This window comes from Branchiostoma floridae, chromosome 11, assembly GCF_000003815.2.
Source record: "Branchiostoma floridae strain S238N-H82 chromosome 11, Bfl_VNyyK, whole genome shotgun sequence".
Classification (NCBI taxonomy): Eukaryota; Metazoa; Chordata; class Leptocardii; order Amphioxiformes; family Branchiostomatidae; genus Branchiostoma; species Branchiostoma floridae.
In genome coordinates, this window is record NC_049989.1 from 9,115,526 (window position 1) to 9,141,630 (window position 26,105).

The 26,105-nt window shown below is 40.0% G+C and overlaps 3 protein-coding genes and 1 long non-coding RNA gene across 5 annotated transcripts; 1 reads left to right on the forward strand and 3 right to left on the reverse strand.

The window, feature by feature from the left end:
* Positions 1-45: 45 nt before the first annotated feature.
* LOC118426022 (histone H3.3-like) lies at positions 46-6,812 on the reverse strand. The gene is made up of 4 exons (XM_035835237.1): positions 6,525-6,812; positions 5,779-5,882; positions 5,435-5,512; positions 46-1,119 (listed from the first exon to the last, which is right to left on the reverse strand). The coding sequence occupies exons 1-4, from the start codon at positions 6,661-6,663 to the stop codon at positions 979-981; spliced, it is 462 nt and encodes a 153-aa protein (XP_035691130.1). The 5' UTR covers positions 6,664-6,812; the 3' UTR covers positions 46-978.
* Positions 6,813-8,501: 1,689 nt separating this feature from the next.
* LOC118426026 lies at positions 8,502-10,423 on the reverse strand. 2 transcript variants are annotated; one of them, XM_035835241.1, is made up of 3 exons: positions 10,348-10,366; positions 9,805-9,877; positions 8,502-9,522 (listed from the first exon to the last, which is right to left on the reverse strand). In XM_035835241.1, the coding sequence occupies exons 2-3, from the start codon at positions 9,811-9,813 to the stop codon at positions 9,115-9,117; spliced, it is 417 nt and encodes a 138-aa protein (XP_035691134.1). In that variant the 5' UTR covers positions 9,814-9,877; positions 10,348-10,366; the 3' UTR covers positions 8,502-9,114. The 2 variants fall into 2 exon arrangements, with proteins under 2 accessions (XP_035691134.1, XP_035691133.1); XM_035835240.1 differs by having other exon boundaries at positions 8,504-9,522; positions 9,805-9,885; positions 10,348-10,423.
* Positions 10,424-11,277: 854 nt separating this feature from the next.
* LOC118426038 lies at positions 11,278-15,579 on the forward strand. Its single transcript, XR_004832357.1, has 3 exons — positions 11,278-11,442; positions 14,286-14,438; positions 15,247-15,579. It is a non-coding gene; the product is annotated as an uncharacterized LOC118426038 (long non-coding RNA).
* A 2,922-nt stretch (positions 15,580-18,501) lies between these two features.
* LOC118426181 (neuropeptide FF receptor 2-like) lies at positions 18,502-21,507 on the reverse strand. The gene is made up of 3 exons (XM_035835442.1): positions 21,184-21,507; positions 20,468-20,564; positions 18,502-19,517 (listed from the first exon to the last, which is right to left on the reverse strand). Exons 1-3 carry the CDS (start codon positions 21,461-21,463, stop codon positions 18,716-18,718), a joined length of 1,179 nt encoding a protein of 392 aa, XP_035691335.1. The 5' UTR covers positions 21,464-21,507; the 3' UTR covers positions 18,502-18,715.
* Positions 21,508-26,105: the final 4,598 nt, after the last annotated feature.

A 26,105-nucleotide genomic window follows, 5' to 3' on the forward strand; every position in this document is an offset into this window, starting at 1 on the left:
CAAAATAACATTTTGTGGTCAAGTGAAAAACAGAGAGAAATCATCTTTGGAAAAACATGGGTTTTATTGGTTTCACCAAATCTTAAATCTAAAACAGTCAACCTAGACATTTAGTTAAGATCATAACACCTGTTACATACACTAGACACACTACTATACATGTAAAACTAACAATAAACATTGATATTTTAAAAAAATCACATCAGCGAGTCTTCTTTGCAAGAAATAGTCATGCTGTTAAAGATAAGAATTGCAATTTTATAAGTGTTAAGAACATTGATTAATATTATTTACCCTAGTGAAATTTGGTCTTAAAAACTACAATAGTGGGAGCAATAGGAGTTGTTTCCAATGACTTACAAGTTTAAACAATTCTGTCAAAGTAAGAGGAATAATCTCATAAACCATTATTTTTCCTCAGACTACCAGAACATCTTACTATTTCCTTTTTTTGTACTAGCCTGGATAACCTTGTTCAAGTCCAAGTCTTCTTGCCCAAGTCCAAGACTCTCTCCAGTGTCTGTCCTGTCTATAAACGAAATTTTGCTGCTTCGAACAGATTAAAAATTTCAAAAACTACATAGTTTATCTTTCCCCTTAATAGTCAAAAATCAAACTTAATATACCTTTATCAATTCATTAACAATAACTGTTAATAACTGAGTAAGAAAAACATTAATAAACAGACATTTAAGATTCACTTTTCAATTTTAAAATGTAAGAAATAGCATTTCTGAATTTTTCAGGGTAGCATGCCTGCACATACTTATGCTTTCTTTGACAAGAAACTTCTCTTAGTCAAGCAAAAGGGTGGAGATCACTTGTCGTTGAGGGATTATGGAGTTGGAGAAAGCCCTGCTCTTGACTAGAAATCGGGTCGACTTCAATTGCATAACACTGTAAAAATACATCTTTAATATCTACACAATTGTAAACTAACTAATCTACTATTAAAACATACACCTTAAAATGTAAGTTTTACATGGCTGAAAAACCCTTCTCTGGCCCCCGAATCCTCCTGGCCAGCTGGATGTCCCTGGGCATGAGGGTGACTCTCTTGGCATGGAGAGCAATGAGGTTAGCATCCTCCATCAATCCAACCAGGAATGCTTCAGCTGCCTGTAGTGTAGGGAAAAATCACAAGATGGCGCTCACCATCAAGCCATTCCAAACATAGCCTGGATACCATACCCCAACCTCAAAATATATCTTTCGTGTTGGGGTCTGGCAGGATGGCTGTAGAAAGGTTCTCGAAGGCCCTTGATCAGAAGGAGGAGAACCTAGGATTTATGACCACTCTCACCACAGGTAGCCAGCTACAACACACCACAGTTCAGGCTACCACAGTAGCGAATCAGGTACTTAGTGGTCACTGTTATGGATTCAAAAAGTACAGTTGGGGGTATTTAACCAATCATGGCAGGCGTGTAATTACCTCCTGCTGATCCTGTGCTGTTCTATTGGTGGAGCTTTTTGCCCACTATAAGGGGCAAAATTGAGAAGAGTTCCTATCCCATCCGGCCAGACCCCTGCACGATAGATACTTGAGATCGGGCTGGAATTTGGTAACCAGGCTATTCCAAACAATGCGGCAGAACATAGTTATTATGGCAACTTTACAACTAAATGTTAAATGTTACACTACCTTCCGCAGGTTCTGCATGGATGCTAGTATTATTTGCCAAAGAACTCTACTCTCTAATAACATCCTTGAACTAGAAAGGTAATATTTGCAAGCAAATACAGAATGTTACCTTCACATGGTTTGGTCTAGCATTTCTACCTGGAAGGGTAAACTGATTAAGTTGCAGATGTTGACACAGGATAAGTCAAGACATGCAAGAAGGTACAAATAAATTTTGATGATTTTTATCTGTAACGTTATACATCTTGAATAATGAACACAACGTCCAATAGTGTTCCAAACAGGGTTTCTCATCATCATCTCATCACAGCCCCATAGCTACAAGCCACAGGGGCAGTCTGTCTGTCCAAAAAGATTATCCATTTCTGACGGTCGTCAACAGGGTTTACTCGACGACATTTAGCGTGTCGTCTGCGGGAGCGTCAAGGCCTATGAATTTTTTCGGCTTGGGAGGTCCAGGGAGAAATTTCTTGGCTTGCGGAGAGAGGGCCATGGAAAAAAAAACTGGCTTCCTTCAACAATATGTATTCAAATGTTTAAAAAAACAAAGCTTTGAATCACTTGGGAAATTCATATTCTCTGTCTCTGACTTGGTGCAGAACGCGAGCCGCGAAGTTCAGTTGATAACATAAGAATAAGTTTAATTTTGCGCTTTCCGTCATTGTTGACGAACAAACTCGGCGCGTAAGTATAGACAAATTTTGCAAAAATCTCTAAAAAATCAGCGGATGTTTGCGGACGGTGCTGACTTTGATGATAATTCCTAACGCGCGCCGGCGGCGAGAGAGAAGCGAGAAGCGACTGGTCGAACCCAGTCGGTGCCGCGCCCCTCCCCCTAATGTTCTGGTCAGTCGCATCGTGCTAGCGCCGATGTTTTTGTCGTCATTTTCCCGGCCCCGATTAACTCAGTTGTTGCTACCATAGAAGTAAAAAAAAATCGAACAATATGTGAAATTAGATAAGGTACTTTCAAAATAGTCTCCTGTAAGCCGATCGGACCTCATATGCTTGCGCTCTATACGGGGGCGGGACCCTACATGAAACGTGACAAATAGGTGTGCTTTTGATTCTTTAATTGACTGCTTATAAAATATGGACCGAATCTACCGGTGTCATCATGTTGCACCAAATTTGGGCTGACCGTCTATGAAAATTAAGATGTCGAAGATATTTCCCAAAAGGTAGGCAGAGATTTGTTGATATTGGCGGTGTTGTTTTTTTCGTAATGATTTTCTTAGTCGGACCATCGCAAACAGTGCATTCAGTCCCTTTCCCCGTGAAAACATCAGCTAGATTGTGCTAGATACAGCCTCACATGAGGCAAGAAGTACATACAGTCACAATTTTATTGTCAAATATTATAGAATTGAATTCTCGTTTCTATCTACTTGAATTAGACTAACTTCTGAAGAGAGCGAAATTAAAACAAGCGTACCAAGTTACGGCACACTGCGTAGCACAAAATCGGAAGGTACATTCACAAAAACGTCTCACAGAGTTTGCCGCTTGTACAACGCAGCGCGAAGGGTTCTCCTCAGCATGCTCAGTCACACTTTTACGTTTTCTATGAACCATATACCCAGTGTGAAATCGAATGTTACACATATCCTGTTTATGTCGCAGTAAGAGCGCAGCGCGATCGCCGTCTTGTGGAAATTTCGAAAGGGGGCCTTACCAACTACTGTAAATCGCACAAATTCACAGAAACAGCTGATTAGCGTAATCGCTAAAATTGCCACAAATCTATTATATTCGTTCACGTCCCGCAGTTGCCGGACACTCTCAGAGCAGAAATTGATATGGCTACCCCTGCACACTGCAAGTGATCTTCACAGTACGCAGCACATCTCCGCTATGCTTCCTGTCACAGTCAATCTGTGTAAATTCATTCATATTTTGAACGACCCAATCATTTTTTCAGAGCCCGCAATTCATATTTCATAAATTTCTTTTATTTTTAGCAAACAATTTTGATTTACGTTTGATGTACGTAGTTTGTTTATGCCCTCATTATCAATACGTGCCGCAGTCGGTACACTTCAAACCCGTCCGCCTGTCAATCATGCAAACTTCAAGGGGTTAGGTTTCTGCTACACTTAACTTTCGCGTTGGCTTATGCTGATTTGTGCCTGGGGATTTGTGCTGTGCCGGCCACTCCCACCGTGTATAAAGGTGTAAGTAGATTTATTGTAATTCACCCAGACTTCGTTTCCGTGCTCCACTTGCTTGCTGGGGACCAACGCAGCGCTGTGGTAACTTACATGATAAACAACAAGGTGAAAGGAATGACCGTGACCTAACATGGGGAGGGCGTTCCACGCTGCAGTTAATCGTGTTTGTTCAGGTCAGTTTAATAGCGAAATAAACTCATCAAGTCCATCGTTTGTGTTGCACATACCTTTATGTCTCAGGCGTAAAACTTTGAGTTTGCATGACGATCGTTATGCATGTTTTTTTTATGTAACAGCCGGCAACACGCAGTGACCTTGCGTCTAACGTAGTCATGTGTTGTTGTTTTTTTGCTCAAATGTTCTTGTTGACTCAAAAATCGGTTAACTACAACCGTGACACCAATCCGTGTTTCATTTAGACGACAGCTCTATGTATGAACTTGAAAAACGAACAGGTCTCGCTACATTTTTATGATTAACGTGTTATATGCCAGTTACTTATCATGTCAGGAGACATCCAAAGAAATCACCACATACACGTAACGTTAACGTTACCACAGTTGTCGGCCTGTCTGAGAAAATTGCAGTAGTGCTCTGAATGCGTTTGTTCACCAAATTATCGCGTGTGTAACGTTACGCACGAGTGCTGGCGTACTACATATCGTGTGTGTTCTCGATTCTACGTAACTCAAACACAACATCAACATAGAATCCGAACAATGTTTGGATGGCTCAGAGTTAAACTGACTTGTGCAGGTAGCAAAACCTTTAGCTTAAACAAAATCAAGAAAAGTATCGAAACAAATGCTTAGATTTGACTCGATATAGACCTTAACCGAGACACATTATACTTTGGGGGCATTAAATTTCATTCTGCCTGCCCTCAATTTCCTTGAAGTTGATATACTAGTATGCAAAAGGTGCCGATATTCGGCAAAATAAAGTCAAAGCTCTGTGAATTTCTTGATCCGATTTATTACTTCTTGGTAAAATGAATTCCACAAATCATTCAGAGGACGGCTTCTGCCTCAATTCAGGCCGTCCAAAGCAAGATGAAGTCATCATTTGACGGGCGGACACTTCCGTGTTGCGTAGTGGCGGTCGTTGACCTCGTTCGAACACCATGTTCCATAACTCCCGGGCGGGTTCCATAGCTACCGGTCGTTGACCTCGGGTCTTTGGAACGTGGTTCTGATGTTCTATGGGGGCTCGAAAGTTCGATTTTGTGTTAAAATTGCTAGTTTTTTCACCCTTTTTTGCCCCATAAAATCATTTTTTGGTGTCTTTGGGGGACCAAATGACCAAGGTGCAGTGTCTTATGTGCAGACCTACCAGCTTGCTGAATTACGAGATATTCCAAGGTCTAGTTTTGGAGATATTCATGTTTTTTATTTGTGCGGAAAAGAAGAAGAAGAAGAAGAAGAAGAAGAAGAAACGATGCAAAAACAGTATGTACCTTCTGTGAAGGTAACATAACTACCCCTCGGGACTGGCTTACATTTGTATGATGTGCTATTAGTCCTTGGAGTACAAATAATGTCCTTGGCTATTTTTTTTTCAATACTATAAAAGTATAAATTGTCCTTAGCTAGGCTTATGATGTGCTAAAAAACCTGACCTCTTGTAGAGCCATGATAGCGTAGGCCTGCCACCTGTGGTCCATTCCTGAGCCAACTTCCTGACACACCTCTCGCACCTGGAGGAGGCATGTAGACTTCAGCCCTTTTTCAATACGTACTAGTACGTAGTAGTACATAAATATGCAAACTTTTCAGATCCTCACACAGACAAAAATAGCAAAACTAAAGATATATTGATTTGTGCAAGTTATAAAATTGGTAATTTTAGAAACACACAGACACTCACACAACCACACATGCACACACACAGTGACACACACACAACACACACAAACAAACAAACAAACACAGATAGATAAAAATGAAATAAAAGAATACTTACCAATCTTGCAAAAGGCAACTTTCTGATCAGAAGTGATGTGGACTTTTGGTACTTCCTGATTTCCATCAGTGCTCGGGTACCAGGACGGAATCTGTGCTTCCTTCCTGTAAAGTGTGATTGAAAAAAAATTTGCATGTTGCACCTGTCTTTTCTTTTTTCCCCACTCCTCTCAATGGTCACCAGCTGCAGCTAACAAGACCCAGAGGGGAATCCACAATCAGGTTACACAGGTTATAGACTTCTCTTTCATCAAAGTACATGTGTACTACTATCCTGATGCAATGTATTTACATGTACTAGTAACGTTAACATTATTCAAATCCTACCAAAAATTTCAAATTGCTGATTGATGCACTTTTCACCTGTATCGATCTACATTATGTTGCTCTATATAAATGTAGATGAATATAATAAATGTAAAGTATTGATAGTTTGAGAAACATATCTTCTTCCTTTAGTTTTAATGATTATTTCATATTTCCGTACGATAATTTCGCCAGGTTAACGTACATGTACGGTTCTACACTTTTAAAGAATGTGACCAAATTCACAAAAGTTTGGGGAGAATTTTTGCCCCCTCCCCCAATACTAGTAAGTTTTTGTTTGTAGTTGAAACAAGGACATTTGTATAACGTCCAGTTGAAACAAACAATATGAGGTTTTCAAGAAAATTGTATTGTAAAACGGTATGGAAAGAGGTTAAGACCAAGACCTGTAAAGAGAAATAAAAAAAAAATTCTACTGACTTGCCTGTCCGTCCGCTGCTCGGCCCGGAGTCGGCCCACGGGCGGCGGGACGCTGCCCTCTGTCCGCCCCACCGGCTCGCCCAGGTCCCCGTGCCGGGGTCCCCCTCCGTCCTGGCGAGCTACCCGCTGGCCGAACCATCCTTGTCCTCCACTGTCTTCTCTCCTGCTGAAGTACCCTTCTCTAACAGCGATAGTTTTCGACAAGAAAGTGTCGGCTTGCAGAGGTATTTAAAAATGGCTGTTGTTTGACAACGGTCAGAGAATTTGAAAATGGCGGGGCAAGAACTCATAGGTCACAGCATATTTCACTTCTAACCTAATATTTTTTGATGATGATGAAGATGACACAAATGAATTCTAAGTTTCTAACGTCATGATCCACAAATAAAAAAGAATTATGATGACTTTATTCAAGGAGGCTATCACATAATTCATAACGCATAACGATTACATCACGGAACGATCACTGAGCTGTTTATTTGGCCTCTATAGGGTCTCGTAAATGGCACGCTACTAGCGATTTTATGTTGAACTACAACCAAAACAATACGGACAGATCGATCGCGACATATTTTCTTGTACAGTCAAACCTGTATTAGCGGCCACCTTTGCATAACGGCCACCTGCCCATAGTGGCCACCTTTTGTCGGTCCCTTGGATTCGTAATGATTAAGAAATAGGCTTAGCGGCCACCTGTCCAACGCGGCCACGGCCACAAGATTTCCGGTCCCGCAGGTACAAAAACACTGCCGATTACGGCCACGCGGACCGCTGATCTATGTTTCGGCACGCGTTCGGCCATATACAGCAGCCGTATCGTCACCCTACGCCGGATTTAAAACCTCTTTGACTTATTTTCAAAACAAAACTTTGTAAAGTGGCGCTACCCATACCCGCTGACAAACGAGGTCATATAAGGTCAATAGACGACACCAATATTACGGATGTAAATTGTGTTAAAGTTACGTTCTAATACACTATCGCTTAGGTTAATTTACATCACAAAAAATTTCAAAATAAATTGTTACAAAGACAAAATGATATGAACTTCAGACATTCTTACATTTATTAAGAGATAAGTCTAAAATGACGTGACTTTTCATGTGAGTACCACATTAGCATAATGGGCGAATCTGACGTGTGAACGCGAGCGGGAACACACGGACGGCGAAGTATCAAAGGATACAAGACGAAAGATCAAAGAAATATGACGATACCGGTCTCTTCAGACAATATCAACTGTACATGTAGAACATTTAAAACTTTTTGTAGCTTTTGTTTTCTTAATACATATAGTGTAAAAATCATTGCAGTACATGTACAGTACTGTATTATGTGAATAAAGATCAGTGTGCACTAAAACCATGTGTAACTTATTGCTTGTGGTCAATTAATTAGCATATTCTCTATAGTGGCCACCTCTCTATAGTGGCCAATTTTGACCAGTCCCTTGAGTGGCCGCTATAGACAGGTTTGACTGTACTCTAGTAGGCACCACTTTCCCAAGACACCACGATTTGCTAGCATTGAAAGAGTTGCATGAAGACACCTGGAAAGATGACAGTGCTCTGGTTGTGAGTTCTTCATCAGGCCACCCACCTTTTCAATAAGCCAACATGTTAGGTACATATTAATTGTACCTTACCCCGCCCACCAGGGACGACAGAAGATGAGGTGCGTAAGAGTTGAACTGCGTTGTTAGCAACGATTTTCTTGAGATTTATTGTTTGGTATTGTATGGTTTTATCCCCACCAGGAATATTAAAAATAAAAAAAATTACATCCGACCAATTGAGAATATTGTAGAAATACGCGGGGCGAGTAAGAACAGAAAGAAACAACACACCCCGACTCCCGGGATTCGAACCCGCGCCGAACCCGGACAGCCGGATCACAAATCGAACGTGCAAACCGTTCGGCCAAAAGGCTTAAGCCATTAGGCGTCTTTGGTTTAGCAGTCCTTGAACACCACTGTTACAATATTTCATACCAATAACTGAATAAAGATTGCCCGTTTTCATACATTCATGCCCTATCGGGCCAAATACGTTCAAGCATACTAGACTACTAAACTAGATACAAAATCTTAAGGTCGTAATAAAGTACACATGGTGACATTGAGATGACTTCTAAGTTCTAACACTAATGTAAAACGCATCAGTACAGCTACTCTTATACATTTGTTCGGCTTCCTCTCGTCTTTTATTGATGTTAGAAATGTAGTTTAAGACGTGTTTGTATAGTATAGAATAGTATGATCAAAACGTATGAATAAAACCTGTAATTGTTCCTACCGCATGTTTTGTGAGCGGATGAGGCTATTATAAGGTCAACCGAGTGGTAGGCAGTGCGCTGATATGATTCATGATCATGATCAGAATATCTTCACCAATAAGCTACCATGATAGAAATCGTATTCTCCACCGTCTGACCGGGCACCGAAAGCAAAAATATTAAGGAATATACTAGTCCAAACGCAGGCACTTAAAGACAAATATAAGTACATGGATGTTGAATGTAACGAAAACTTATTCCTTCACTGTTCACATATGTTGCGTGCACGCCTTTTTCTGATCACGGTACGCAGTGATCAGCCCAGCTTGTACCATTCTATTGCCATCTTTGCGGCGGCATCAATCATGCGGTCAAACCGGCCGATGACGTACTTCTCTGCCATCCCCTTTGCCCAGCTCCAAATGTCGCTAGCCGTCTCGTGCAGAAACAGCTTCCATCCCTTGCTTGCCCACTTGCTGGCTTGCGTGTCATTCCCGTCGTGGTAGACCACGAACTGGTTGGAAGGACTGCCGCAGTAGAAGACCCACTCCTTGCCGCCATCTCCGATGACTGTGAGCTCGCTGTTCTGCCAGACCCAGGCAGCATGGTTCAGGATCTTGTCGATGGCGTACTGAAGGAGAAGCCTGTCTCGGTCAGACACCCCCTGGCGGATGACAGCGGCAATGTTGGAGACGCTTACTCCTGATGGGCAGTTGATGCGTTCCTAAGAAAAGGGGCAGACAACGTCAAGTTGAGCCAACCAATCCTAACATGTGTGTGTGTTTGTGTGTGTTTGTGTGTGTTTGTGTGTGTGTGTATGTTTGTTTGTGTGTGTTTGTGCGCGCGTGTGTGTGTTTGTGCGCGTGTGTGTGTCTGTGTGTTTATGCAATTTGCAACTAAGTTTTTATATAAGCGAGTATCACGATCCTCCAGCTAGCTGTCCTTTTTCTACTATTAACTATTTATAATTGACTCTAATATTATAATAGTATAAGTACTGACTAACCTTGGTCATAATTGTCGAAATTCCAGACAGTTCAGTGTGCAGGAAAAATTTCGTCAGTTAGGTTGCGGTTTCCCTGCGTAGCTATGAATAAAACAGAAGGATACAGGTTGATACGCTCATAAAAACAAATAATCTACTGTAGAAAAATAAAATATTAATCTACCGTTGTACTGTAAAAAATAAGTCATGTCATCCTTCCAGCTACGCCAACAAAACAATACTGGTGGACGCACGTTGTTCATTGTTCACACAAAGAAGTCATATTTTCACCACGCAAACTACTAATGGTGTTCCTCTTTCACTTTCACAGTTTCAGTACTTAACTCAGAGGCCATGGTTTCACTTTCGCATGTACTGTTACTAGCCTATGGTGCGAAATGAACATGTCACAGAGAATAATGAGGGCACTAAATTCGTCATGAATAGATGTTGTACAGTTTTGACAGACACAAAATTATTATGGAAGTTATTTCTGACACCCTGCTACCAAAAAACGGTTTGAAGATCAGAGGACGCTATCAAAGAAGGACCTTAAAAACTCACCTGGATTTCGTGTCTGTACCTTATTGAAGTGCTCTGCAGACTGTGTCTGAAATGCTGTTGACCCCGTATACTTCCTTTATGCTATTGGTTACAATAGAACACGTGACAGAGAACGCTGAATAAAAACAATGTAAATCAACTGGTGAGTCAGACATATGACCTCATCTAGTTTCACTTCTTTTTTTTCAGTCGTCAGTTGTGACGCGTACACACACGTTCATTACAGCGTAGTATAGTGTACATAGTTAACGCGAGTCTTATAGTATTGCATATATTGCGTGTATGTATACAAGCGATGGGCAACCTCCTGATACCACCGAACAAGGACGATACGGCTGCACAACAGGTATACGTACCCAGTTTGCATGTATTTTAGTCACGTACAGAAAGTATGTTTCTTCGTGTGATCGAGCCTGTGTGGCGTTCGCGTTTTAGTAGACCATTAAGACAGAGAATGGAAGGGCAGGTGCACTGTACACATGCTAACGGGATTTTGAAAAGCTCTGATTATTTAGTATAGAAAGTGACCTTCCCAACATGTAATATGCAGTACACCTAGTTGACAGTCGGGGTGCTAATAAATGATATTTTTGGATATGATAAGAAAAACCGTAAAAAAAAACTTACATGTCTGACTTCTAAATATTTGGTTTCTGCGACGCATGTCCTATCCGCTAAATGGCACTTTTGTTCTTTGCTGAGTAAATGAAGTAATGTCTTACTGCAAACTGGTGACTCGAAATACATTTTGAGGAAGAAGATATCACAAACATATATACATACAAACGCTACCCAAAACATAACCTTCTTGGCGAAGGTAATAAAAAGTAAAACATGCCTTCAATGTGCAGGGGACCTTTTCTTCAATCATTATGTTAATAGAATTAAATCATCGGGCGTTCTAATAGTACACTGTACACACAAAACACCCACTGAATTCACAATTTTCAGACAGAAGTTGCGGACAATTCGCCGGCTATTCCATCCGGTGATGCGGTGGCAAGTACTACTGCGACCAAACCAGCTGCAGACAGTACTGACGACAAAACAACAGATTCTGCCGCGGTGGGTCGGTACACTGACATTCAGGAAGAGGTAAAATGATGTTTTCTAGTTGATGGGACCAATGATGTGTGTGTTGCGCAAAAAGATTAAGGAAATTTGAGTCGTAAAAGGATGCTGCAAACACTATGAATAAAATTCAACAATAACATGCGTGCGCGTGTATTATGCATTCTCTGCGTGTCAAGGTCTCCACCTAGCGGACTGGTACAGAATGGCACCATAGCTCTACCCATGTTCACTAGCAATATTGTTGAAACGATTCACACTGGATATAGCGTCCTCTAGCTTTTAACCAACAGAATACTGCAGTTTGATCACAACGTCACGGTAGAGGTGCGGATTGATTGGTCAATTGATTGCGAATTGATTGACCAATCAATCCGCAGCTCTACCGTGGCGTTGTGGTCAAACTGCAGTATTCTGCTGGTTACTAGCAGTGCTTGATGTGCGGGAATAATAATTATAATCGTATGCCATGCAAAATGCTGACCAATCAGAGCCAGTACTAGTGAAGAATTAATTAATCAGAAATCGGTTATAAATCCAGCGATGACGATTGGAAGAAATCCATTAGGCGCACCTCATTGGATGTACCCGTTGATACCCACATTCTCGTTAGTGACACACATGTATTCCTGTAGACCACACATTATATTATTCTTAGCTGATTGGACGATATATCTTATTTCATCCAATCAGCTTCAAGACCGCAACGGAGACATTATTTATATATACATGTAATAGCTGCAGTTTGATCATGAACTTTAGTTTGCGGAGTAACAGTGGTATTCCTGTACCGCGGTGAGTTGGAGGAGAAACTTACCCGAAATATCAAATAACGTTTTTAATTATCGTACAGAAGCTTGTAAATGACCTGAAGAGGTCACGAAGCAAACTATAGGTACCATTGCATGTAGATGCATAGGTAACATGTATATTAGCACACGGTGTATATCTATTGTATAAACAACAGCGTTAACTAGCACGCTTATGCTCTCTCAACCCCCAGCTTAGATTTATTACGTCTCACGAAGCGGAATGATATTTAAATCCCGTGGTACCGCGGTGCTGTGACATGATACATCGCGCGATGCGCTGCAACCAAATTTTCTACACGATACAACGTACATGTGCGACCTTCCCTACCCTGAATCGTTAAGGATTTGTACATAACTCTGTACCTAAGCTTCCCCTAATTGCATCACGTAAAAAGGGCACGACTTTTCGCTCTTGTTTGTATGGCTATGCACGTTTAGAAGAGAGCTAAAGCACCGTCTGGCATAAATGGCCATTTTAACGTCTTGTGTAATTTTTGTAGTCGCCCGACTCAACCCTTCCCATTAAACCATTTGTAACTTGTATGAGGCTGTTAAAGATTTCTACAAAGCCATCGAATTTTTCTTGAAACCAAAATAAATTCTCTAGAGACAAAGGAGACAAAAAACATCAGCTAATTGTAGCATCTCATTTCACGCCTACGCGGCAGTAAGAAAATGAAAGTTAAGACGGCACCGTAATGCAAGAAAGCCATCGTTATCTTGTCTTATGGGTTTTAACGGCGCCCGATTGGTCTCAGAGCAGCTCATCGTCGCAATTAGCGGTCCTCGCCGATGATCTAAGTGGTGAGCACTCATCTCATGTGCGTCATAATGGCATTCAAGTTGTACAAGCACTTAAACACTTGTGTAACATGGCTAAGTATTCCTTTCGGCTTTATGCTTTTTCTTGTATTCCCCCTTGACTTCCGCCATAAGCTGCAAAACAACGCTAGCGATGGAAGCATTGTCCCTAGATCTGTGCCAAAGGCAACAAAGCTGTAGAAATAGTGAATGTTTTACTAGTAATAAAATTCATCAAGAATGATAAAGAATCGACAATGTATTTTTAATAACGAGAGTATTTGTATAGGTTGGATCCTTATGAAAATTGATAGGTTTTTAGGAAGAAACAAAGGTCATGTTTGACAATGGGTCTCGTGGCGGCTTTGTATAATATTTCAGCGGAATTTCAGGTTTTGATATCTCACGATCGTGTTCTGGACATTCTATGGTCGTTATATGTATTTAGGTAGATACCTATTGAAACAGAAAGTGATGTAGGTTTGGCCTCCTAGCATTTTTGGGGGAACTGCAGGGACTGATTTTGTTTTAAACTTTGAAATGGAAAACACGAGAAGGGGTTGGCGGACCGTTGTGATTTTTAGATAGCTTAAATAGATGCTAGCGCTAATCTTACAGATCAGGAGCTAATTTGCATATGATGTAATTATAGTTCTATGATAGGACTCTCAAACATGTGCCATGTAACTAAGAAAGAGAGGAGTATCGATAGATATCAATTTTTCATGCATATGGAGATCTTAATTTGCAAAATTATTGATCAATTCTAATAAGCTCAAAGCGGTGAATAATAAAGGGATTTGTCGATGATGGTTAGACATCCAGGTAATAAGATACGCCAAAAAGCAGTATGCGTAACCAAGCAACTGGATATGATTTTGGAAACGGCCAGAAGTTTCAGACATCATTCGTTGTCTTTCGTCAGTGTCACTGACGTTGTTTGAAACGTCTGACCGTTTCTAAAATCATATCCAGTTGATTAAATGCTTTTGGGAATAAAAGGATTTCATACTTTTGTCATTTGTAGGTCAAGTAAAAGTGAACATAAAGGCATGAAGCATACAAATTTTCACATTATTGATGAGGAAATGCTACGTTTTACCAAGATAGCACTTTATCACTTTATGAAGGTTAAGATATTATTCGCGTAACAACTGAGAAACATTTAAGCTCGTTTGACAAAGGAATGAGGTCGTGGGACTATAGTTTATATTCATCCCAGGGGACCAGTGACGTCATTGCAATACGTTTCAGGGTGTGACCGTGAACGAGATCAACAAGAGAGTGTTGGGGAAGCTGATAGTGGAGAAAGTTGGGAACGAGGGAGCTGACGTCACGGCCCGGGCGGCGGTGCTGAGGACTGTCCTTCAGCGGGCTATAACACACCTGGAGAGTCAACCAGCTGAGGTGAACAAAATTACACTGATGTTATAGCCTAGATATATAGTCTCTAATACAGCAAACCACGGTATTGATTATTACAGACTTTAATGACATGTTAGGCTAGATGAAGACTAGACATTCAGGTAATAAGATTTACCCAAAGAAAAGCAGTTACTCAAGCAGCGGGATATGATTTTGGAAACGGTCAGACGTTTCAGATAGATCCAATATCTTTAATCAATGACACTGTGTCATTGGCGATTGACAAAAGATAGTGGATGCTATATGAAACATCTGACTGTTTCCAAAATCATATCCAGTTGCTTGGGAATTGCTTTTTTGTATGATTTGTTAAGCTGTACTGAATGGAGATAGTTTTTAAGAGATTCATTAGTCACGCATGAGCACAGTTAATAGAATTTTTCTTTTAACAAAGAAGACGAACCTCCAGGTACGTGTGTACACCTTTGAAAATAAGTCACTGCCAAAAGAAAGATTCTATTAACAGTTTTTTTCCCATTGAACATGCCCCAGCTGCTACCCTAGGCCTAATGGCAATCCTTTCACTCGGTGAATATTAGCCTTCGGCGTCCATGGTATTGTACAGTGTAGGCGCCACTGTGTTGCAGGTTGTTAGTTTCTTCATTATATTCAAGAGAAATAGAATCCCCATTAGCAACACTGTGTTAATAAGATTTTTAAATCTTTTATTCAATTTTGGGCGCTTTTCGGTGTGCCCCATGTATCGTATGGCGCAACATCGAATTCCCAATCATAGTGTTGCCTCTGAAATTTTTCAAATTGACCAAAGACCTTCACATTTGTTTTGCAGGTTTGGCAGAATGCTGAATTACTGATAATCGATAAGTTTGGGCAGGTGTACCCCATACGTTCTGGACAGGCCGAGAACAAGTTCGTACTGTACTACGATGGAATGGACAACATCAAGTTCACATGTACACAGAGAGAAACGTGGAAGTGGCCATGGCAATGGGGCAGTTCCGAAGACAAACCCAAGGCAGTGGAGGACAAGTCTTCCTTGTAGTTTTGTCTAGATTAGGCCATGTTAAATTGGTTATATGGATGACATCCTCTGGGTATCCCAAAACTGATGCGCACGTGTGAATAAAAACGTTTGGCCGAAAAAGTGGCCTGGGAGGCTGAATAAAAGACAAACACAGAGTATTGAATACCGAATTGTAATTTCTTTTTTTTTTTCGTTTTCACAGTCTTCTTCTTTGACATTGGACTTGACGTTGACATTGGTGTATGTTTCCCAATATATTTTTCTTTGAATATCTACGGCGTGTATTTGCTCCTTTTACAGCTGCATTGTACGATTCAAACCATAGTGGAATTTTTTTTTAATTTCTGCACGGAAACGGACGAAAATTGATGCACGCGCGGATGTCATTCATATAATCAAATGAACATCGAGCCAGAAAAAATTAGAGATTGGATAACCCAACTCCAACCCAATTTCGGGACATTACTAAATTTGTAGAATATAAAGTCCCTTATTAAATATGCAGGTAAATCTACGTTTGAATGTATACGAACTTGTATTGTATACGTCTTCTTATCCATCTTATATCATGTAAACCCAATTATGTTTTTACGTAATGTTAATGTTTTATAATTATGTTTTGAAGGGGGGCTTCTTATGATCACTGTGCAATTCGGCCGATCCTCAATAAATACAAAATAGTATAAACTATACAACCTTTAATGTATTATTTAATTATTACCAAATTTCAAATTATTTCTTGCAGGCAAGGCCCTTTTGAACGTTAATGGGAAATGGCTAGAGAACTTCATAATTACGAACTTAATTCGGTTTGTGCCGCTTCAGCCCACGTGAGCTAGGCTCAGTACTTGCTGACTGCTCCTCGATAGAAGAATTGTCTACAAGAATATTGTTGCTGTGTGTGATATACAAATTGTCTATTATGTTATAGTATTATTTCACCACGCACTTTCAAATGCATAGATTATGGGATATCGTAAAGTATTGTCGTACATTGATTTTGATATTACATCGTTGTTTTATATTCTAAACATAGAAGCTGGAAATACATTGTTTGTTTTTTTACGCAAAATCTAAATGTAAAGCAATTGAATTGACACCGTATTGTGTTCACTCACTTGTTATTCACTATAGTCAGCTAGAAATGACATACTGAATAATAAACAAATGTACAACAATGAAGGATGAAGTAGCTAGTCTTTCATCAACTTTGGATTTTAACAAATGATATTACACTACAATTTTACATAAAACTTGTAAACAGCACTTGATAGCTACGGTCTTGAACATGAACGTCGCACGATCGTCACACAGTTTCAAACTGAGCTCACGTAGAGTCGTGCATGTAAGATTTATGTCTTGTTAGATTGCCTTAGATCTTTTTGTTTGTGCTTGGTTCTATCCCAACCTGCTTGAATGTTCTGCGGCATGAAAACGCACGACCACATACTAGGAATATGACTGTCAAAGAATCAAAATACTGAAATAATTCCCCTAAATGATACAGAGAAGATCAATGCCAGGCTCCCCAGATACGTATACATCGTTTATCAAAGCAGTTCCTCGGGCGAAACAATTCTGTTAGATAGAACACTGTTGGTAATCTGTACCCCTCACAAAGCGCTTAGAATCTTATCTATAAACATAAAACACGGAAGGTAAGTTATCAGCGGCAGGCAGTCGTGTCTCTTCGTCCCAGGGAGTAACGCTACTTTACCTTTATCCGCCGGTTTATACCTATATCCGTTGTATTTAGAAACGGGATATCTAGCTGAGGAATATCAAATCGACGGACGGTTGTTTCTAATTGATTTTTTTTAATCAGAGCAGTTTGTCGAAACCACTGTCCGCTAACATGGTATCCATAAATACCATGCGTCTAAAAACAACGGATAATGGTTACCAAGCGGATATAGGTGAACAAGCATTATCTACTTGTACCTATTGGACACAAAAGAACAAACATAGTCTCAAATATCTTTATTCTTTAATATATACTTGATGATACTGCACAGAAACAAACTTCTTATACCACAGTTTGTACAAGAATGATTCTTCTCAAATATTAAACGGTCACAATATCAGTTCGACAAGACTCATACTAATTCTTTCCGCTGCAATTGTGACATTCTAAGTGACATAGCTACCACTGAGTTATTGACAGTTGAATGATATTGTACAGAGGCACCGGTCCTTGATATATTTGGTTTCACGCTACAAAGGCATCATTATCCAGAATCACAGAATGGGTCTTAGAAAGCACAGAGGGAATGATACAATTTTCTTCAGGTGTTTGTTCCATCTCAGTTCTGTTTGCAAGGCCAAGGAATGATAAGTTTATGGGTTCTGTTAAATATAAAGAAACATGTTATATATACTGCTCCTCAATAATGTTTTAGCACTTTCTTTATTGTAAGATAAAGTAGTCATTTGTCCACCGCAGGGCTAGGGGCGGAGGCATTGGTATTCATATGTGTTTTCAGTCAGGCTCTTTCAAATGTCCTACAATAATATCCCGCATGCGTACTTGTTACCCGATCGCTTAAGCTTAAACATATAACCAATCAGTGTTTCTGATGGTCCTATCCTGTAATCTATTGAAAATTATCACACTGCTGAAATATTATAACAACATTACTTGTGATCACAAACCTGTCCAACAACATATATGTCAGTGGTGTAGAAAAAAGTCTGTTTTTAGAATCTGAGAGGATTCCCTCATATCAAATTCATAAATACATTTATAAAACTAAGACATCGAGGTAAACAATATCAAAATACACTTCAATCTCTACAACTGGATATAAACGGAGATTTGCTTCCGGAGGTTTCGAGTAGCATCCATCACTCTCGTCACTAGAATGACATCACAAATCCATAGATAGTTTCTACTTCAACGATTAACACTATGATCATTATGATCTGCTGACGGTTCGTGAGAACTGACTGTTTCTACTGAATAGACAGGGAGGAAAATAGGTGTGCTCGCTAGACTAAAGAGACTACGTACATCAGAACATCTACTCCAGTGGTTATGAACCATTTGGAGGGGGGGGGATACAAGCGTAGTCACATTTGGGACCGCATTTTTCTCACTATAGAGACACCTAGCGGTGGGAAGTAGAACCAGTCAGTGCTCTAAGAAAGGTCGCAGAATAACTACGAAACTTTGGTAGGTGGATATCTGAAAAAAGAATTGTTACCCACCTCATATCAAACTTCTTTAAGTTAAAAGGAATGTTAACTAGTTCGTTGGATCATCGCATATCATCTTTTACACGGTAGTTGTCATCATGACTACAACGGTAGGCTTATTGCCGTCTGCTGTGACAACTGTAGGGCTTTTCCCTGTTATTCCACTTTTCAATGTTTCAGTGCGGCGCGAGGAAATAACTGTACCCGCCCGCCTGTTATTCATGGGCAGTTCGTTGGCATTTTCGGTACTCAGAAAATCGTGAGCAAAGTTCCCCAAGAGGGCATGGAACTCTTTTCTGAAATTCCTGTTACAATAGCCATACAAAATCGGGTTCATTGTGCTGTTGCAATACCCCAACCAATGAACAACAGGATAAGCGTATAGATATACATTCTGTATGCCTGCAGGTGTGAAATGTTTGTAGTCAACCAACAGAATCACCAAGTGATACGGCAACCAAGACAGGGCAAACAGTACAACCACCAGTATGAGCATACGAATCATTGTGACCTTCTTTTCAGAGTATCCCAGTTGCCTTTGTCTCTGTCTTTCCGTTCTGGGTTCCGTGCCAAAAGACTTTTGCCGAAGACCGATGCGTATGATAATTCGTATGTACAGAATGGCGATAGTTATTAAAGGAAATACGTAGCAGAACAAGAAGACAACGAGTGTGTTGGCCTGCCTGTGGCTGTCTGATTGCCACCACTCTTTACAGATGACCATGGTGTCGTTGTCCTTGCCGTGGTACCGTTCAGCGGTACCAAGGACCAAGGCGTGAGGTACCATCACGGCGAAAGACAAGACCCAGATGAAACTCACGATAGCGAAGCTTTGACGTCCGCTCAGTTTAGGCGCCATGGCGTCCATTACGGCGCGGTATCTGATAGAATGAGACAAAATCGGATCTATAAATATCATCCAGTCTCAAAGTCTCTCATGGTGGATAACAACACACTGCCCTGAAAAAGGCTATGGGGCATACTTTACCTTTCAGGTGATGTCGATAGAGTGCACATATTACGCAGCAAAGGATCTTCCCAAGTGACGTAGGCAAGGTCTCTATACGAACTGATTATTCATAACACGTGCACTTGTATTTTGTATCAAATATGCCTGCAATTATCTGATAACATCAACCAGGGGGATTTGAACTACATCTGCCAACATTTCCATAACCCGTCATCTACATCCGCAGCACCTCCGGGCCATGCCTAGCGACGAAATAGACGTTAAACAAAGACCTTAGTGGTGCGTACCTAAAGCCCGGACTTGGAATTGGACCTAAAAATGTTTAGGTCCAAGTCCCCCCCAAAAAAAACCTAAATGTCCGGAGCCAAGTCCGGACTTGCAAAAAGCAATCTGTCACTTACATTTCCTTTTTTTGTTCTAAACCATCTAAAACCTTCCATAGACAGTGAAATTTGCACTGGAAAAAGACAAAAAACAGTCCGCGTTTATACTGGCTGTCTATCATTTTCATGTATTTTTCACATTGCATTTCAATTCATGCTAACATGCCCCCTCCCCCTCAAAAAAATGCACATAATATGCGATGATGGGTTCAGGTCCGGACTTTAAGTCCGGACCTGAACCTGAACTGCTGGACCTGAATCCGGACCTGAACCTGAAATTGAGTTTAGGTACGCACCACTAAAAGACCTCACCAACAACAACAATAAGAACAACAAAGTAATACTAATGCCAATACCACAGGAAGCTGTAGAGTTCGCTATGAGCTGAAAAGCTAATTGGTTGTTAACGTCGGCAGATAAAATCTCTTTGAATGTGTACTTAATGTCCTCATGCATTAAAAAAAGTTAAAAGACTGACCTGTCCACTGCAATGACCACAAGAGTAAAGGCTGAAGCGGCTATGGCCACACCCTGCAGACTGGTCAGTTTGCAGACCAGATCCCCCAAATGCCACCCTGCATACATAATGAATCGTCTTATGTTGATCAATTCCAGAAGTATAATTTGAAAAATCATTGGTTAATAGAAAAGGTATGTATGAAATTATATGATCTGTATAAAATGATGTACAGTCAAACCTGTCTATAGCGGCCACTCAAGGGACCGGACAAATATGGCCACTATAGACAGGTGGCCTCTGTATAGAGGTGGCAACTTCTAGATAAAATACCCAAGGGACCGACAAAAAGTGGCCACTATGGACAGGTGGCCCCTCTGTAGAGGTGGCCCCTAATACAGGTTTGACTGTAATAGTATAAAATGATATAATCTTAGGATATCAAAAACTCATGATACAATAATATGATATAATGATACGATGTAGGGATTTGATAACTAAAATGATAATGAGAATAATGACAATTATTATATGATAAATGACATATGATATATGACATATCTACATATCTATATAAAATCATATGATCTGTCAAGAATACAATGTGGACTGGTAGACAAGGATAGTTTGATATTTTATGGAGGCTCTGTGTGTGACTATCATAACTCATGTTTGAAAATAAATAAATAAAAAGAACTAGGTTTTATGACATATTTTTAGTGAGAAAAAGAGCTGACCTGTGAAAACATGATTGACCAGTGTCACGGGCATGCAGAGCACGGTCACCAGGAGGTCACTCAGGGCCAAGTTCACGATGAAGTAGCTGGTGGCGCTGCGCAGGTTCTGGTTCCGGCACACCACAGCGCACACCAGAGCGTTACCCACAATGCTTAGCAGAATAATGGCGACGAAACACATTCCAATGATCACAGTGACTGATGTGGAGTGTTTCATGGCCGGTACTTCTAGCACTTCGTCCGGACTGTCTCCGACGTAGCTTGTCGTGTTGTTCATCATTTCTGATACTGGCTCGCTGAGTCGCTCCCCTGGTATTCAAAGTGAACGTCGCCTGACAGAAAAAATAGGAAATAACTTTTATTTCTGTGAAGGAGGATCATATCTGACAGTTGTACTATGTCCTGAGGTGTTTGTGTGTTCGGACCTATAGCTTACGACATCTGTTTGAACTTTGGCATGCGGTGACTTATTGATCATGACTTCCTGACAGAGCAAGGGGTTTGAGGCACATTAGTGGTATTTTCAAAAATACTGTAACAATAGGTACCGGCACTTTAATCTTGAAAGTAGTGTGGTACAAAACTAGCAGCTGCCTATCTGATAATTTACACGGGTTACACAAGCTCTAGTTGTCATGGGCTATTGAGCTGCACTTCCAGCAGAGATTATGCTCCAGATTGAATTAAGCGTCTTTCAGTCTTTTCTTTGAGTGTACCATTCTTCAATGGCAAATACAGTAATTCTTGGGACAAGAAAAAAAGTAGTTCATTATCAATTTCAGTTTCAGTTTCCAAACTCCATTTAGCATTTTACTGAGGTTTGGGTACCACGGACTCCCGTTTGAAGCTGAATGCATCCCGACTCTGACGTGCCAGCGGTATTATCAAATGATTGAAAACCTTCATATGAAAATGAAAGGCGAGCAAACGTTGGGTATATGGATGAAAGCTGAGACTGTAAAGATACAAGTCCAGACATCAAAGCTGTAAGACTGATAGATACTTCACAGAAATGCTAGTACTGACGATGTTTAAAGATGACTTTTACTTCAGGCGATAGAAACTGCCATGTTGAGTAGGTTATTTGTTACTAAACTATTCGCGACTGAGCCGATTTGTTATAGCATATGGTTGGTATATAAATTTAAAAGTGTCTAGTAAGCCAATGGCTTAAGCGAGTACCTCATACTAGTATTCTGTGAAACGTTGGCGAAGTTTCTGTAGCCTAGCGATTTGACAGAGTGCTCTATGAATTTCATCGATGAAAGAAAATCTTTGTGCGCTTTGTGTGTGTGTTTTGATGTCTTTTAGGTATACTTCTTGTGCGTCTTTGATTGTATTCCCATTATAATTCATTCAAGGACACAGCGGTGGCGCCACCGGGCCTCTGCTTCAATGAAATACCCGCGAAAATGTCAGACTGTTGGTATCTCACTGCACTTGGGGTACTGGTGCGGCACTGCATCTCTTGATTTATTTGATGGGAAGTGGGTCAGTATGATATACTTGAAAACACTAAATAAGTAACTGGTTTATCAATTCATAAAACTACAGATTTGGAGAAACAGATCATCGTACAATGTTGAAAAAGAAATCATTTATGTTGGATAATAACGTTTGCTTTTGAGTTTGCGTTATGCATTAACGTTACAAGCAGTGTAATCATCGCTGGTGGCCAACCGCCGATTAAACACCAAAATTGCAATCATTCAAACTCTTGAGCCATTTTTTCTCTCACTTATTACAAATATCTTATATAGACTTAGACATCAATAGTTTGGCAAGCCAACAACCGACAGTGAAAATACTCCGCGTTACACAAAAAGCGTATGAAATACCAATCATTTTCATTTGAGAAATTGTAAAATTGTTAAATAAACCTATAAACATACATCATTACACATACATGGTGCAAAGCACACGGTCGATTGAGTCAAATCTGTTATATGGTTCGTGTCAGTTCAGTTGGGTCACTATTTTTTACTTTACAAGTATTTCAATGTTATTTATAAGATAATAATTTCGTAACATATAATTCATTATCAAAAGGAAAATAATTTCATCATAAATCTCATTTGGGGGTATTTTCATCATTTTACAGTGATTTTTCATAAATTGACTACGCTGCGATTTCCATAAACATGTTCATTTAGCCTAGAAACGCAACAATGCCGCACAGAGTGCAAGTTGAAGTTAGCGAAAATAACACAACAACGCCACAGTGATCAAACCCCGCAGTGCCGCACCAGTACCCCAAGTGCAGTGAGACACCACCTTAAACCAGGACCATCCACCAAAACTAACCTGGACAATATTTGCTACTAATACTGAAGGCGACTGAGCCATGTTTTTAGAATTAGAAAATAAATAAAAACAGCAATGCAGCTCATGCAACTGTTTTCGTAGTTGGCTACCATCCGGCTGTATCATATCACTGTTGCCATGTTGAAAATGGCTGAATGACAGTTAAAGTATACATGCGTTACAAAAATTGAACCAAACGCTTACGTACCTGGAAAACCCAGCGCCAGTATTTCTCAGGGCTCTTCCTACTATCCTCTTCCGTCCGCCGCTGATTCTTCTTCAACTGAGATGACAATATGATAGCGAATGATGTAGTGCTTTCTTCAACTAGTAATGCCTTCGTCTGAGGGACCAACCGTATGCAAGGAGGAGGAGAAGTAGTTGTAAAACATGTAGACGAAAACTAAAATACTTGAGGGGAGATTTTGAATGCGAGCTGATATGAAATGTGAAACAACAAATGATATAAAAGCATAATCCGTTAAAAACGAACTGCAGCATGGAATAATCACGTCCGTAGCGAGCCAAACCTGAGGGGAAAGAAAATACGCTACGTCAGTCTCATATTGAATAAATGATATGATGAGTTCTTAATGACCAATTTTATTAGCCCCTCGGGGTGATGAGCAAATACAAAGAAACTTATCGCCGCTGGAACCTTATATAAGACACCAAAATGCGCACGTCTCGCTATAATGTCGGACCCAAGCCCATTCAATGTGACCATAAAGTGATTTGCATATAAACCTATTGCACATAAATGTGTTGTTGTATCTTAGCAACGGTTTGCAGTGATAGTCGAATATAAGATAAATCGCATATTTTTAAAGACAGATAAAGCTCTTACGGATCGTAAAATCTTGCAATTAGAAGAGAATGTAAGGTTGTCAAAATATCACAATACGCAGAGCATATACCAACTGTAAAAACAAAACAAATGGTAGACTTGTTCACGTTGTGAAAAACGAGGAATCATAATAATTAGGTTTACTTGTCCCAAAAAATATATATCAGCACCCAGGCGCCCCTAACTGTGTCTTTATGCACTTCCTGCCAGTGCATAATGACATACCAAGGACGGACAGGTACTTGCACTCTGGTAGACCAATTAGACGATATCGCCCGTGCTAAACTGAGCAAAGTGTAATGCTTGAAATGGAGAGAGATGCAGACAGTACAGTACAGCTAATTTGACGAAATCCCAGTTACTTTATTTCTATTCCATTCTCGTATATAATTTTGCAATATTACACTTCAAGCAGAATACAATATCAAATAAAAACCATATACCAAATGGCATGTGTCTAATAAAAAAAAGGAAGAAAAGGTTACTCAGTTTAGACTGAATATCGAAATGGCCAGTTAATGGTCATCATACAGATGATTCTTTTTTTCGGATACAGCTTAATGTTACATGTAGAAATATCAGGTGCTAAGTATTGAGTATGAGCTGGCCATGATGTACGCAAAACTTCAGATGTATGTGGTTTTGCCTTTGTCGTATATTATGCAAAAGCCTGTATTTACCCCAATATGGTAAAAGTGTACAATAAACATCTTCATTCATCCGTACCTTTATGCAGATATAAAGACTGTACTTTGGTAGTAAAATGCGTATTGCCGTGTAAATTACAAATGTACTGATAAAAAATAGTTGATAGGAGAGCCTCTCTTTTAAACAGGCCTTCATCACGGTTGACAGATGCAACACTTTGTAGAATAAGGTCTTGATCATGGTGGACATAATATCGTCTGAACAACTGTCATTCTCATTATTTCATCCCACAGAGAACTTTTCTAATTGTACCATTAGATCTCCCCTGGGGAGATGGATCGTGTTTCTGACGGAGAGTTGGGCTAATAAGCCAATTATCTACAGTATTGTCCGTCACACCATGTTTGTGTTGTCTTGTCTACTGAAGCATCCGTGCTTTCATGTTTCATATTTCCTAGAACACCACATCGAAATGTAGCAGTGAATCTCTGAAGGATAAAAATTCGAATCGCAGGAGGTTTGATACAAAGAGTTTGCAGCTAGGTTCATATGAACAGTGTGTATAATCTATTCAATCAATCAACGCTTGACGAAGTTATGTGTTTTGGACTGTCTTAACAAAGTTAGCCAAACAAAATTAGCATGCTACATACGTTATAAGGCAAAAAAAAACAGGTAATATAAAACGTTATAAGTCAATGGCAGGTAGGCAGGTCAATGAGCATTACGAAGCTTACTACGGCGAATTAAAAAAGGCGAATTACGAAATTTATATTTTAGAAATAAGAAAAATAAAGAAATTTGGCAGAAGTGGCTTATCCCAAAGTTACTTATAATTTAGAAATCACCCCACTTCAAAATTGAATTTTTCACCAATACATAAAAATAAAGACTCATGCTGTCCTAATAAAACTCAGGTCATTCGCATGAACAAAAGGAAAGGAAAGGGAAACCAAAATATACATGTTTGAGCAAAAATAGTAAAAGAAATCACACAAAAAAGAAATACACACACACACACACACACACATACACGAGCACACACACATACGAACATACACACACATACGAACACGAACATACACACACACACGAACACACACATGCGAACACAGACACAAGA